The sequence below is a fragment of the Centroberyx affinis genome, unplaced genomic scaffold (genome assembly GCF_046629955.1).
Source record: "Centroberyx affinis isolate AG114_WGS23_722 - 3 ecotype Tasmania unplaced genomic scaffold, CSIRO-AGI_Caff_v1 ptg000012l_1, whole genome shotgun sequence".
In the NCBI taxonomy this organism is placed as follows: Eukaryota; Metazoa; Chordata; class Actinopteri; order Beryciformes; family Berycidae; genus Centroberyx; species Centroberyx affinis.
This window is the reverse complement of record NW_027278728.1, coordinates 91,228-107,754: the sequence shown is the minus strand read 5'-3', so window position 1 is coordinate 107,754 and position 16,527 is coordinate 91,228. Positions and strand designations below refer to the sequence as shown.

Below are 16,527 nucleotides of genomic sequence, written 5' to 3'. Positions count from 1 at the left end.
CTATTAGGCCATGGCAGGTCTCACCATCCTTTAGAAGGCTCAGTACAACAGAATCATCTGCAAATTTAATAACATATCTGGACTCATGGTGGCTCACACAGTCATTGGTGTACAACACAAATAGCAGGGGTGAGAGGACACACCCTTGTGGCGAACCAGTAGAAGATTTAAGAGCACCAGAGAGGGCCCCATTCACTCTCAACCTCTGAGAACGGTCAGTTAAGAAGTCCACAAGCCAGCCAACAATATTAAAATCCAAAAATCCAAAATTACATATGAGCCTTTGTCCAAGAATATGGGGTTGAATACAATTAAAGGCAGAAGAGAAGTCAATAAAAAGCAACCTAGCATGGGTCTTAGAGGGTAATGGTGGCATCCTCTACCCTCCTCTTAGCTCTGTAAGCAAACTGTAAGGGATCGAGTTTGTCTTCAGTCATGGCAAGGATTTCATTTTTGACAATCCTCTCGAAGCCCTTGAAGTCAGGGAAGTAAGGGCCACAGGGCGATAGTCATTTAATGATTTAGGAGCCTTAACTTTGACTACTGGAACTACAATAGTGTTCTTCCACATTTTTGGGACCCTCCTCTGCTGGAGTGACAGCTGAAATATAAAAGACAGGATGCCACATAGTTGCCTGGCACAGTTTTTTAATAGCCTGCCACCAATGCCGTCAGGGCCAGGACGTTTCCTCTCCTTAGTCTGCAAGAGAGATTTCAGCACTTCCTCTTCATCAATAATAATACAACTATTAGAGGCTCCAGCATTACTTCTAAAAGCAAGGTGTTCATCTTTAACATCATGCACATCAAAATGTGAATAAAAGTGATTCAGATCTTCAGCCAGCAGCCCATCGGCTTTATAAGATATTATAGCTTTCTTCCCTTTTTTCTCCATCCCCATCATTGACATAATACCCTCCCATGCAGAACGCGAGTTTCCTTTGCTTAGTTCATTCTCTACTTTGTCTTTATATCTCAGCTTAGCTTTCCTAATTTCCCTTTTCACACCTCTAGCTGCCACTGCTCTCTGAGCGGAATCACCTCGGTAAAAGCAGATCTTTTTCTGATTCAGAACACATTTAACTGACTTTGTAATCCAAGGTTTATTGTTTGGAAACACTGTACACAATTTACATGAGATAACTGACTCTTCACAGAACGTCATACTAGTGACTGGAGTCGGTCAGTTCGTCTAGATCACTGCAGGAGTTTCTGAAGAGATCCCAATTGGTGTACCGTTCCATAATATAAAACCTCCTTGTTACCATTGGCCTAGCTTCCGTATAAACTGCCTTACGGCAAGTCACAGCGATCTACAGCAGAGAGCTACTAAAGGATTTTTGGACTGATTGGGTTTAACCGCGCTATATTACTGTTGGTAAGATGTCACATTTTATTCATTTAACATTAGTCTTGTGACATTACAAAGCAAACCCCACGCTGTGTGGCAGCTGGTGTGACACACTTTACGGCCTTGATGTCCAAACTTCCGTTGTCGCCATAGAAACTAACCATAGACGCCATTTTTTGGTGTACTAGCCAAAATACCATAGAAAACAGTGTAAAGACCATTCTATCCATTCAAGTTCTGTGGGTTGAGCCACCTGGCTCTCTCCTGCAACACCATCATTGCCATGGGCTTTCCTGTCGCCTGGACAGCGCATCACTGTACATGGAGACAGATGTCTGTGACCGTGGTGATCTCATCCCACACAGCCACATCAGGCTTGTCAGCCATGACATCGTACAGCTCCGCTTGGTACGCAGTGAGCATCAATGTGTCATTCAGCACCCTCACCGCCACAGCAGCCCCCTTATACGCCCGTCATGGTGGACTGGAACCGGTCTGCTTTTGACGGCAGAGTCGGTGACCTGGACAATGCAGCCGACAGCTTCGGGTGGACGAGCCATGGCATGCCTTTCTATCCCCTCAAAATCGTAGCGAGACCAGGGGGCCTCTGCTGCGACAGCAGGCCAGGGAATATCCAGTTTTTACACGGCGAGTTTGCACATGTTGTGCATGTCGACGCTGAGAGTTGGAAGGGGTGGTGTACCCTCCCTTACTCCCTTAGCAGCCGACATGACGAGGGGACTGCCACTGACATTTTGAGTCAGGGGAACAAAAGAGGAGTCATCATCGTCCTCGTCACACAAGAAACTCCTCTCCCACAGACCCTTCCCCCTACTCAAAATCCAGCAGGAGGGGCGTCTCAGCCATCGGGTCTGAAACATCAACCACCGAGCCCCAGCGTTGGCTAACTGGGTTAGGGGTTTCCGCGTCACTTGCACCAAGCTGGTGGTCCTCGGTGGCAGCACCAGCCGGGAGAATCATCGCTGCCTGGCCGTGTTCAGGAGCAGACCTGGTGTCTTTGCTTGAAATTTTATTCCCACATTTGCAGAGACAAGCACCGGTATTTTCTTCCCCTGTGGTGCAGGCAGCTGTGCAGCTGTCGCCATTTAGCTGGAGTGCTAAACAGGTGGCTAATATCTGGTGTGATAAGAGCCAAGTTAGCCCAGGTGGAGCGAAGACAGCGCAGTAGCCTAGACTTAGCATACCGAGCTGGAGCTAGCTTAGTGGTAGAAGCCAGGAGAAGCTACTACAACAACCCTACTGTTTGGAGACAGACTAGAGTATCTCTCTAAACGTCTTACCTATGGAGAAGGTAAGCGAAACCTTGATGCAGCTCCAGAAAAACCAGCGTTCGGTAATGGAGATGTCCGCTCAAATCTGTGAACGATTAAGCTAGTTAGCTGAAGCATCAGGCAAGAGATAATTTTTTTGAAGCGAGAAGCGGTGATTGAATGACGAGTAATGCACTGTCAGCCCTATAGGATATAGGGAGGAGGGTCCTGATGCAGACGTCATGACTGCCAGCCACTCAGGGCTGGTGTAGTGAAATAAATACTTCTGAGAATACACAAGGGAGCGTATTCCATAGTGAGACACTGAAACAAATGCTATGAAAGAGACGCGGCAACGCTCTCCTAAACAGCTGCGCTTGATTTTTCACCTTTTTTTTATTGAACTTTAACCTCCAAATACGCTGACCTCTACGAGTTACGTAGAGGTTATTATAGGCGCTGGAGCACACAGAGTTATATAACTTAACATTAAAAACATATCGGAACCTGGCCAAAAAGTCACAGGCATGGCAGATAATATCCGAAAGGATGGGGATACCAGGTTGGAAAAATTATATTGCGTTATTTGCATATTGAAAAGAAGCCTAGATAGTATCATCGTTGGATTAATTCAGCTGCTTTGAACTACCTGAAAGCATTAACTTAGCACATTATTCATGTTATTAGTAAATCTATCTACACCATTTAAACAGACTATTTACAGAAAACTAACCCATAGGCTGTTGAAATTGTTTAATAAACTACTGGTGACTCTACTAGCCTACCGAGATTCCAGCTTGCACTCTACCTCACGCAAAATATGTGCATTATCGCTTCTGGTGTGAAAGCCCCGTTACACTCACTGTCAGTTGCTTTGGATAAGAGCATCAGAAAAGTGTGTAAAATGTCAAATTGTAGAAGGATTGAATTAATTTCAGTTCGCAGTATGTTGAAGTATTTACCTCATGTGATAAGGAAAATATGCTTCAGTTGAAAGCATTTTGTGCCAGTATGAAATATATATATTATGTGTTATTAATATATACATTTATTTATAGATGCAAATATGTAGGAGTGGGCGTTTCTGGTGGTCCGACGCCAAACCGTCAACTGACCCTGGATATATTAAAGGTGGGTATGTTCAGAGAGAACGTCCTGTACCCAGAAGGTCACAGGTTCAGCCCTGTTGAAGTGTCCTTAAGCAAGACACTGAACCCTTACCTGCACTCCTGGCTTTTTCACCTTTTTTCGTTGCAGCGTGTGCCTGGTTCACATTGCCACCTATCCCATCATGTCATATACACGTGATTACTTGCTTCTCATAGACAATGAATGTAGGCAAACTGTTCGTCTTTTGAAATTGTATCCGATGTGAGGCACTAGTGTTTACTTTGGGCACACTGTCTCAAAAGCATAATTCATGAACACCATCAAAAAGGAAAAGAAGCCCGTGCACCAGCCAGTTAGGACATCAAGCCTCAAAAAGCTTTTTAAAGGCAAGTTAAAACATTGTGTAGTAAAATGACAATCCTTGTCCATATCAGGTGTTTCAATCCAAAGCCATTACTTTCCTGAAACAAGCACTGAGAAGACATACAAAGGCCCTTACTGCAGAGCACAAAGGACTGTTTGAGGAAGAGGAAGAGGAGGAAATGGTCGATGAGTCAGACGCTGAAGCCAATGAAGGGGCTCTGAAGATCGCCCTCCATGTTTTGAGGACCATGAACGAGAATGGACTTGCTTACCTGCTGGAGCAAAGTAAGAAATTGCATCTTTTCTTGGGGAAGTGTTTGTGAGTGTGTGTGTGTGTTTGTGTGTGTGTGTGTGTGTGTGTGTGTGTTATAGATGGTGAGAGAGGTCAATTTAGAAGTAAATTCTAGTAAATTCTAGTACTCAACTTGCATTGTTGATGAAATGTAATCCATATTTTACAGAGAATCAAAATATTAAAAACATCCTTTTTGGTACTGGCACATTATTTATACAGTTATTTTACATTGGCTCATACAGGTATTTTTTTCTGCGTCCACTGTATATTAAGCAGCACAAAGCCAATCTCGGAACCCATCGTCTATCGGTCTGAGGACGATTAGACTCTGGGGGCGATGGCCAATATTTCAGGGTTTCCGGTGTAGCCTGCAGACATCCGGGCCAAGACTTCCTCTTCCGTGCGCCAGTCATTGTTTACAGTCCGATTAGCAACTTGAGACGCGAGAATGGAATTGGAGTTGAGAGACGACGTCTCATATGCAGATATCTGTTTATAGAGATTAGCTGAAATGTCGTCTGGACCTAAAACACCTACAAAAAGTATCGATGTTTGTGTTTTTTGTGGAGAAACGTTCGACTCTCGCGTCTCAAGTTGCTAATCGGGCTGTAAACAATGACCGGCGCACGGAAGAGGAAGTCTTGGCCCGGATGTCCGCTGGCTACACCAGAAACCCCGAAATATTGGCCGTCACCCCCAGTGTCTAATCGTCGTCAGACCGATAGACGATGGGTTCCCAGATTGGCACAAAGCTAAAATCACAACATGAGTACATTTTAACGGTTTCTATAACCAAATATTCAGTGCAATACAAATGTTTTTTTCATTGGCCAGTAATGATTCTTTTCAATAACTGGGGTCATCCTACCTCGTAAGATAAGAAAAAAAGGACTTCTTATTAATGTGACTAATGTCTGTGCTGTTAGGTCATTACGGAGAACTTGTCATGTACCAAAGGAAGCAAAAATCTTCCCTGAAGAAGAAATGCGAGTGCTTGCCTGAAGTAAAAGAAAAGCAAGGAAATACCACACCTCTCAACGAGATCTATACAGAACTCTACATCATCGAGGGAGGCAGTGGAGAGATCAATAATGAACATGAGGTGAGACAGATTGAGACAGCCTTCAACAGACCAAGGACTTTGGAAACTCCAATCAAGTGTGAGGACATCTTCAGGCCTTTACCCAGACAAGCCAAACCAATCAGAACAGTGCTCACCAAGGGAATAGCTGGCATCGGCAAAACTGTGCTGGCACAGAAGTTCATGCTGGACTGGTCAGAGGAGAACGCCAATCAAGATATCCAGCTCCTGTTTTCACTTCCTTTCAGGGAGTTGAATTTGCTAAACACAGAAAAAAGAAGTTTGATGGAACTGTGTGACCTCTCTATCGAGCTGGAAGCCTCTGGACTCAAAGACCTGGAGAGTTACAGCGTTCTGTTTGTGCTGGATGGTCTCGATGAGTGTCGACTCCCTCTGGATTTCCAGGGCAACGAGCGCTGTTGTGACGCCACACAGTCAGCCTCAGTGGATGTGCTGCTGACAAACCTCATTGCAGGAAACCTGCTACCAAAAGCTCGTCTCTGGATAACCTCCAGACCTGCTGCCGCTGGCTGCATCCCTCCACAGTACATTGACCTGGTGACTGAAGTACGAGGCTTCAATGACCCACAGAAGGAGCAATACTTCAACAAGAAAATTGATAATGTGAACTTAGCCAGAAGAGTAATCGCACACATAAAGTCAACAAGAAGCCTCTACATCATGTGCCATGTGCCAGTGTTTTGCTGGATTTCTTCCATCGTTCTGGGAAAAAAGTGTGCAGAATCACAAAAAGGAGAAATGCCGAAGACTTTGACTCAGATGTACATCAACTTTCTGGCATTTCAGACCACACAGATGCATCACAAGTACTGTGAACAGCTGGAATTGGACAAGGACAAGGGAATTGGACAAGGGAGCAATAAGATCATAATGTCACTTGGAAAGCTGGCATTTCAGCAGCTGGAGAAAGGCAACCTGATCTTTTATGAGGAAGACCTGAGAAACTGCGGTATTGATGTCACAGAAGCATCTGTCTACTCAGGAGTATGCACTCAGGTCTTCAGGGAAGAGTCCTGGTTGCTTCATAAAGTCTTCTGCTTTGTGCATCTGAGCATCCAAGAGTTTCTCGCAGCTTTGTACGTCTACCTGATGTACAGGAACCACGGTGTAAACCTGATGATCGAACAACATGGCACCTTGACCGAACCTCAGATGTCCAAACCCACGCCTGTAGCCGGTCTGCACAAGGCTGCAGTGGATAGAGCCTTACAAAGTGACAACGGCCACCTGGATCTCTTCCTCCGTTTCCTCCTCGGACTCTCTCTGGAGTCCAATCAGGCTCTGTTCAGAGACTTAATGATACAGGTAGAGGCCAGCAGCTCACACAGTCATGAGGAAACCATCATGTACATCAAGGGGAAGATCAGGGAGAATCCACATCCAGAGAGGTGCATCAATCTGTTCCACTGTCTGAATGAGTTAAATGACCACTCTCTGAAGGAGGAGATCCAGAGCTACTTGGGCTCAGAACAAGACTCGTCGATGGACCGCTGCTCCCCTGCACAGTGGTCAGCTCTGGTCTTTCTGTTGCTGACCTCAGAGGAGAAGCTGGAGGTGTTTGACTTGAAGAAATACTCCAAAACAGAAGAGGGTCTTCTGAGGCTCCTTCCAGTTGCCAAAGCATCCAGATCAGCAATGCAAGTATCTCTGCAAATCATTCATTAGTCATTTTGACTTTTCCCAGGTCATTCCACCTTAATGTACCATGAATCCCACTATGGCCCCAGTGGAAAGGGAAGTAGAATTGTTGGTACCATGCTGTACACATTGAGCTACACTGAACAGATGACCTGACACTCAGACTGAGCAATTTATATTCAGATGCTGGCAGGTCTTGAAATCTAATATATGCATGTTGTCTTAATCCATTTAATCCCTCTTATTTGGGAAGATACAATTGGCATAGAAGAAATGTATTCCCTGATAGGCAACACTGTTTTAATCTCAACTCCATTTAATGATATTGTGACAATAACAAACTGTGAATTGTGTATTCAATATTAGACCGTATTGTTACACCTCTAGACCTGAGATATGACACCCTATTGTCATCATGGATCGCAAATTTAAATTGCAAATCAAATTTGTCTTTCTCTTTATCAGGCTGAATGATTGTAATCTCACTGGAAACTGCTGTGAGGCGCTGTGCTCCACTCTCAGCTCAACATCTTGTGAACTGAGTGATTTAAACCTAAGTGACAACAATTTACAAGATTCAGGAATTGAGCTTCTCTGCATTGGACTCGGGAGCCCATTTTGCAGACTGAAGACACTAAGGTGAATAAGTGCTGTACCTGATAATGATGATGTCTCTTTAAGTACAATATTCTCAAAATGCAATGGGTTGTAATACTTTAGCAGAACTTAGTACAAGTGTATTCTTTAACTAGTCAACTTTTTAAAGGAATAGTTCACCCAAAATGAAGATTTGTTAATTATTAAAATAAGTTAATTATCTACTCATCCTCATGCAAGCTGATACACTGGTGAAATTTGTATGTCAAAATAACACAGCGAGCTAGCTAGCACTGCTCCGTAGCACCCTTCTCCAAAAACAACTGGAGTGAATGGAGACCATTTCATCAGAGTTCCAAAAATGGCCAAAAACTGACGATAAAATGGCTCCCAAAACAGCATAATCCAAGTGTCCTGAAGCTAACAGGTAGTATTGTGCGTCCAAAAGTCCAATATTTACCTCAGCCATGCCACTGCCAAACTCTGCAGAGATGGGGATGGATGAGCTGGTGTGATGCTGACATGGTCCTGGAGGCTCTGCTGTCACAAGGAAGAAAAAGAAAACAATAAAATCAGATTTAGGAGGCTTTTACCAGTCAGCAATGAAATGTGGACTATATGAGAGCATTGTCTGTTTTTCCCCTTCAGGCTGAACCGATGCAGTCTCACCCAGGGGTGCTGTGAAAAGCTGGCTTCAGTACTGAGCTGTGGCTCATCACATCTTAGAGAGCTGGACTTGAGTGACAACGACATTGAAGACTCAGGAGTGAAAATGCTCTCCACTGGACTGGGAAGTTTGTGCTGTAAACTGGAAACCCTCAGGTATCATTATCCTCATATCCTGCAGAGATTAAAGAAATAATCTGGGGGTCATTCTGGTTTAGGTGTTTTAGGGCGTTTTCACAACTGCGCTTTTAGTCCGGTTAAATCAGACTCTTGTTCGTTTTCCCCCTTGGTGCGATTCGTTTGGGCAGGTAAGGTCTTGGTGCGGTCCAAACGAACTCTGGAGTGGTTCGTTTGTGGTGGGAACGTGATCCGACCTCGATCCGACCAAACTACCAGGTGTACTCAATTTACTCCGCAAGTTTGAGCTAAACGGCTCCTGTAGCCAGGTATAGCAGGTATAGCCAGGTATAGCCACTGGCTTGAAAATGCTATACTGGCTAATAGCCAGTATAGCATTTTCAACAAACCACGTTCTCACGTGGTTTGTAGTGATGCATTTTGGTTCGCTTGGATTTTTCTCTGTGTGAAAAGAAACCCAACCAAGGGGAAAATGCTCCAAGTTTACAAACACATCAACTGATTCGGACCAGAGCAATCGAACTATAGGTGTGGAAACGCCCTTAGGCAATGAGTTGAGACCAAACTCTGCTGCTCGACAGGTTGTCGTTCTGTAGCATTACGGAGGAGGGTTGTGGTTTCTTGGCCTCAGCTGTGAGGTCCAACCCATCCTACCTGAGGGAGCTGGATCTGAGCTACAACCACCCAGGAGACTCTGGAGTGAAGCTCATCTCTGAAGCTGTGAAGGAAGCACACTGTGACTTAACCAAACTCAGGTAAAGTCCATAATCTAGTGTGATTATTCTTCTATTTCTTCTATTAACAATATTGATGTCACATGAGGCAGATTCAGATGTGACAGCAGTAGGCCAGGCAGGCTTTTATGTTCACTGCCTCAATAATGTCCAGACTGACAGCACATGTTCCTATCTATTCCACAGTGTGGACCACAATGCAGAATGCTGGTTAAAATCAGGACTGAGAAAATGTAAGTTAACAAATATTAGTTATGCATTGTTGTCTCTAAGTTGATGTTTTTGTTGCTGAAAATGAACAAACACAGTTTTGAAAAGTAAATGTAGTAATCAGATTGATCAAAGATGTGTTCCAACTGTGTTTCCAACCGTAATTCACATAGGCACAGCTAGTAGGGATGTAACAAAACATTCAGCTAGTTGGTTCGAAATGCGATGCGGTTCAATATTATGACAATATTTTGAGCAGAATCTGAATGAAGACATTTATTACTGAAAAAAAATATTTTTTTATTTCTGAGGGAAAACAAAAACAAAAGCATAAACAAACCATAAACTCAGTGACTACACGATTCTTCAACTTAAAACATTTTAAGACCTTTTAAATGCTACTTCAAATAAAATTAAGACTTATTTCAACCCCACATATGCTTGAAGAGGAAAAAAGAAACCAAGGTTTTTTTTTGCTAGAAAAATAGTGAAAAAAAATAGTGAAAAGAGAAGCAGCTCTGTTTTACAGACCTTTTTACCTTTATTAAGAAAGACAGGAAAGACAGGGAGGACGTGACAACTGACAAAGGTCCCAGAGCGGATTTGAACCCATGAAGTCACAGTTACATGGCATGTACCTTAGACCATGGAGCCACCAGGACACCCCTCCATTGCTAAATTTTGTGTGACATACTTTTGTTACATCTCAGATGGCTAGCCAGTGCTTTATTGGTTACCATGCCAATTCTTGTGGTAACCAGGGAGCTATAGTGGTGTTTTGGCTTTCACCTGTCTACACTACTTGAAGAAAACTCTTCACAAAGTACATGTGCTTTGGTAACTGCCAGAATACCTAAATGTGCAGTCTTAACTGTGATTATGGGAGCTTTGAGATCATCTTCATCACCCTCTCAGGTATTACTGCTATAATAAATTCTGTCTAATTCCTTGACTTCTTCCTGCCGTCAGATGCATGTGAGCTCACAGTGGATCCTAACACAGCCCACAAACTCCTCATCCTGTCTGATGGGAACAGGAAGATCACCCACAGGAAAGAAGAGCAGCCATATCCTGATCACCCAGACAGATTTGACAACTGCATACAAGTCCTGTTCCAAGAAGGCCTGACTGGCCGCTGCTACTGGGAGGCTGAGTGGGAAGGGAACTGGGCCGGGCTCGGAGTTGCATACAAGGGCATCAGTCGCAAGGGGGTTGGAAATGATTGTATGATGGGGTACAATCCACTGTCTTGGGGTCTGCACTGTTCTGCTGATGGCTGCTATGCATGTCACAACTTTAAGAGCATTCCCCTTCAAGTCCCTTTGGCTGCTTCTCGTAGATTGGCCATTTACCTGGACTGTCCGGCCGGCATCCTGTCCTTCTACAGAGTTTCCTCTGGCAGGTCGCTGACACACTTGTACACCTTCTACACCACATTCACTGAGCCTGTCTACCCAGTTTTTCAAGTCTGGGAATGTGACTCCTCGTTGAAATTGTGTCAGTTGAAGTAGCTTGGCATTTCCTTGACAGCACAAAGGATTGGACTCTGTTGTATTAAGTCCTCTTAAACTGTGACTTGGGTGAGTCAGTGTTTTTGATTGGCTGGAAGGGCCAATTAATTTCAGATAACGTCAACGCTTTGACATAATAGACCTATGATCTCTCTAAAATAATGCTCCTGCAAGAGTTTTTCTCAGACATCAGCTGAGGCATTCTCTGATCAGTTGCAGCTATTGCACTGTTGCTGCCAAATGTATACACACAGAGCTGATTCAGACTGTGTAAAATTAAGTGGATCATAGTGTTCACAGATTGAGATCTGCATGTTTTAGCAGTTCCTACTCAGACTTGGACTATTTGGTGTGCACACTGAGGATTTTGGGTGTGCCTTTGCCTGCACACAAGTTTATTCAAAACTTTAGCTTCTTTGTCATTTCCAATGGTATGGTGAAAACTCAGATCATGGGATTTTCAACTTTTCATGTCTATCTGCTGAGGCATTGCCTTAAAACCCAATGAATTATTTAGCCTCAAGCTCAATTACTTTTTTTTAAGGATCCAATTCATATCTCGACTTAAGCTCTGTACAGTATTGCTTGTCATTATCTATGCTCCACCCTACTGCACCAATTCCAACCCTAGAGTTGTGTTTGTTAGTTTGGAGAAGAACATCCTCCTGCAAGATGTAATCTTGAGGTGATGAATATGTAAATCAAGGTGTCTTCACAGAATCCATACATGGATTCTGACACTGATTTAAGTCCATTGTACACACCTTTCTTTATGCACCAGAAACCATATAAAGTGTCTGGTGCTCCGTTGGTTTCATGATAGATCAGAGCCTAGATGCCAAACTAAACTCTGTATATATATTTGCATTAATTCTCAGTAATCTATTTACATGAGTTGGCAGACTGAAATAATGTAAAACAAGAAATCTGCATACTAATGAACATCGAAGACGGAAGTCGGATATTAATCGCTGAGTCACAAAAACATGAAAGAAATTAATTAGACTGTGCAGCGCTGTTGATTGGTCTGTGAATAATTGGGATGAAGTTTAAAGCTTTTTGACAACTCTCCACAATAAGTATATGTGGCCTGCCATTAATGTGTTTGAGGTTTTAAAGGATCATCAAAGGAGAAGGCAATACCCAGGCACACAGAGGATGCCAAACATGAGCCAAGTTCACCAGAAGCCCAGTGCATCATTTCTGCAAGGATAGGGCCTCAATCACTGAGCTCTGCCATTTTGAATGATGATTTGCAGAGCCAGATTGCACAGCCAACACCCCTCCACGTTAGTCCAGGTAACATAGCTCCTTTTCACACCTGGTCCAGCTGCTGCAGCACCTGGACCAGGTGTTCAGGGATGTTGTCTCAGGCCTCTGTCTCCCATTGCCTGGCACAGATATTAATGGCAATATGGACAGATTCCATCATGCTTCATTCCAAACGTTGAGTTAAACTTCAGTTGGCAGAGCCAAAGAACCTCAGTTTTTCAGACTAATTAACATTAGACTGAAGCCCAGTGAAAAAAGACAAGCAGTAAGAGAGGAGGAAGCTAATATTATGAAGCCTAGCGCTCTGCTGCTAACTGAAAAAAATACAAATTAATTTATCTAGGTTAGCTAGCTGAGCTTCCAAGTTCAAACTAGCCATACTAGCCTATAGCTATCTAGGTAAGCTAGTTAGCTAGCTGCTGACCTTCCACATGTTGATTGCCATGGTCATGAATGAAGGAAACAAAGACATCATCTCCACTTATATTTTGACCACAGTTCATTATTTTCTATTTAAGTTCGCCAGTTAGCTCTGAAAAACTGTTGTACTTTGGCTCCGCCCATTGAAGTTTAACTCAACCAATTATTTCTCTTGGTCTGGGGTTGGGACAGTTATTTTCAAAATATGATTTATTTCTAAATACTGATTACTTGTTAAAAAAAATGCCTGTACCCTTCATTACTTGTCATTATCAAGTATATTGGGTCATGTTGTAGCAATAGTGTCACTATTATCATAGTGTTATTAACTAACTGCAGGTGTGACTATAGGTCCGCTTCACACCTGGCATTAACATTCATCTGATTTGATAATATGATGTCTCTGGTATAAACACTGAAACCAGATTTTCCTTTCCCTCATCAGCTGTCATGTCAATATGTCATGCATGCCCCTTCCTTCCATAATGTTTACTACCTTTAAATTTGACTGTAAACAGATCATCTCACTTCTCCATCCACCAGCATCCTGACAATCCATTTTTGACAAGTATATTTCTATCTGAGCTGCCTGTCACCTGTTTGATTTGAATGGCTAAGCAGTTGAAGCATTAAGAGCTTGAACTTCCTGGTTGGATCCACCTGCAAAAGTTTATTTCTGTTCCTAGTTGCTACATTTGGATTGGAGACACTTTTCATTTCCAATTTGTTGGTATTTCTTGTGTCTCTGTCCACCTGCTGAGCTGGTTTGGGAGAATGAAGCTTCAGTGTGTTTTTTAGTGTATTTACACCTGAAGCATACATTTGAAGCATTTCTGCTCCAGTCAGGATGGATGTTACTGCCAGGTGGGAAAGTAGAGCAGAGAAGACGTTAGTTCAGCTTGGTTTCATTCTGTGTGGCTCGTCTGTGATGTGATATGTGACCGAGTATCAGCAGCAGCTGTTCTGTAATGTTTGCATTTGTTTATGGTTCATCTATAAATGATTGATTATACCAGTAGTTATTTTGGCACTTCATGACATCATGACACAGCACATTATAACCAGCATATTGTGATTGCCGTAACTCTAAATAAAGTTTGTTTTAAATTCATAATTATATCTGTTGTCAGTCTTTATTAAACTAACAGGTGCAAAACAACAAAACTTTGATTGTGCTCAGATAGCCTATAGGTAGAAGTACTAAGTAAGTAATAGTATACTTAAATTAGTATATAAATAAGTATAGTATTGATTATATTAAGTATAATGACTGTTGGGGAAAATGTTTAATCCTTTTTAATTATTTGGGGAATGTTGTTTTCCAGCAACTTGTCCTGCTTCACATACAGTTACATACATTCACACTGGGAGTTGACCACCACCCAATACCCAGCCTATTGGTACAAATGTGTATGTGTATATACTGTGTATATGTATTGGGATAGATGGACTTCTATAAGATAAAGCTGCACTGTACCAAGGGATTCTCTCTGTTTTATTTCCTGATACTGAGGAAACTGATGGAGGAAAGCAGTGCATTATGGAGGAAATGTGGCAAAAGCAGTTCTTATGTCACTATTCATAATTCACAAGCTGGATGGATGTTAGATGAAGTTACAACATTTTTTCAGTGTTTCCGTTTCTACCTGACTGATCCAGAGTCAGGAGGAGCAGCAGGTTGGAGCTTCAGTTTCGTTTTCCCTCCAGAGCTCTTCAGGTTTCTCTTTCCTGTCCGGTGCAGTGAAACCCGGTTCAGCTGCCAGGCTGCTTCCCAGTCTGATCCAGATCAATTCAGATGATTGATCTTCTCCTCAGCTGCATCAGTTCACTGGTTCTTCTTCCCTTGTGGCTTAGAGTGTTCAAATACAGTTATTATGATTATGATCACTATAATATATTAAATAAGTACATAATAGCCTAATAGAGAATGTTGTCATAATTGTCAATAATACTAATACTACTACTGCTAATAATAATATTGTTTAGAGACTAATTTTATAATAGGCCTACTTCTTTTGATTACGTATTATTACTATTATTATTATTACGTTAGTAATCTAGTCTTGTCTTGTTTATGTAGCGCTTTTTCACAAGCATGTCTCAAAGGGCTGTACATAGCATCATATACAATACATGTCATACACATAGGCCTACTACATCACATGGCATTTTTGAATTATTATTAGTAGTAATATTATTAGTGGTAATGGTAGTAATTCTGCTAGTAGTAAAAGCAGTAGCAACAGCAGCAGTGGTAATACTAGTAGTAGTAAATAGCATTGAACAGTGTAACTATAATAGGGAACGTCTCAGCAGCTTCTGTTCTCTACTTTCACTTCAGCTGCACAGAAACTCTTCAGGCTGCAGCTGCCTGCCACAGATCAGACACTGACAGGAGCAACAGGCTTCAGGAGAATACAACACATCATTAGGCTACTACAACTGAATATAATGTTGAAAATAATTGAAGATAATAGCGCAATAAAAAACTACAGAAGCAGCGTCTTCAGTGACAGATTTACAGTTTAGAAAACGCAAACACACTTTTACACTGACAGTGTTATCCATGGAAAACTATTACAAATGTCAGGTGGAACCTTATCACGTCTCATTGCAACTGCAAAATTAACCATCATTCTAAGATCTTTTGGTTTCTCTATGGAGAAAATTGTGACCTTTCCTATGAAATGCAATACAAGCGCCATAAACAATGTCCTATTTTGATTTTTGTCACCTGACATTTTCTAGGTGGAAAGATTAGAAATCTTGTTTAAAAATGAACTGAAGCCATCTTCAAAGCAATAAAACAAATACAAATACACACAATCCATTTTAGTCAGAAAACCTTATCCTGTTTGTCACTGACCCATTTTGACATTTTAATACACCCTGGAAAAGACTCCAATGTTACAGTGTCATCTCTGATGCTTTTCATTCTGCTCATTCGGCTTGGGACTGTCTGATCATAACATGATTTTTCTAATCCCCAAGTATCATCAAAAATTGAAACACACAAAACCAAGAACTAGGATGGTGAAACAATGGTCTCCCCAGGCCATGGAGAGGCTCAGTGACTGTTTAGATATCACACACTGGTCTGTCTTTAAGGAGTCATGCCATGACTTAGACGAATACAATACTAGTATGTCTTACATCCATTTCTCAGAAGCTGTGTGCATTCCATCGAAGACAGTGACTGTGTTTAGTAACAACAAGCCATGGTTCAACAGAGAGGTTGAAATATTATGTAGGAAGAAAAACAATGCTTTCAAAGAGGGATGATAGAGAACTCTACAAATCCACAAAATATGAATTTGATCGGGCAGTGCGGAAGGCTAAGGCCAATTACAAAGGCAAGCTGGAGGACAAGCTCCAGGATAAGGACAGCAGAGGTGTGTGGCAGGGACTACGGCAAATAACCAACTATAAGGCCAAACACTCAGCCTGTAACGATGACCCCAAGCTTCCTAATGAACTTAATAAATATTATTGTCGGTTTGATGAAACCTCAACCCTCCAACAGAGTATGCCTACAGTGAAAGCCCCCCTGAGTCCACCTTTTGTGATTGGGGAACATGAGGTCAGGTGTCTGCTACACAATCAGAACAGCAGGAAAGCGGCAGGCCCTGATCTTGTGTCTTCAGCAACTTTAAAATGGTGAGCTGCTGAACTTGCTTCTGTTTTGACTTGTATTTTTATCTGGCCTATCAACCAGTGTAAAGTACCAGCATGCTTTAAATCTGCAGTAGTAATTCTGTTAGCTGTTTAAATGACTACAGGCCTGTTGCACTAACATCTGTTGTAATGAAGGTGTTTGAGCGTATAGTATGTAAGCATCTGTCCAGTGCT

The 16,527-nt window shown here is 42.3% G+C and overlaps 1 protein-coding gene across 2 annotated transcripts; it reads left to right on the top strand.

The window, feature by feature from the left end:
• Positions 1–3,671: 3,671 nt before the first annotated feature.
• On the top strand, positions 3,672–13,795 carry LOC139657188 (NLR family CARD domain-containing protein 3-like). Of its 2 annotated transcripts, none has more exons than XM_071535061.1 (8): positions 3,672–3,753; positions 4,167–4,380; positions 5,317–7,129; positions 7,596–7,769; positions 8,376–8,549; positions 9,128–9,286; positions 9,452–9,498; positions 10,445–13,795. In XM_071535061.1, exons 2-8 carry the CDS (start codon positions 4,275–4,277, stop codon positions 10,984–10,986), a joined length of 3,015 nt encoding a protein of 1,004 aa, XP_071391162.1. In that variant the 5' UTR covers positions 3,672–3,753; positions 4,167–4,274; the 3' UTR covers positions 10,987–13,795. The 2 variants fall into 2 exon arrangements, with proteins under 2 accessions (XP_071391162.1, XP_071391084.1); XM_071534983.1 differs by having other exon boundaries at positions 9,113–9,286.
• Positions 13,796–16,527: the final 2,732 nt, after the last annotated feature.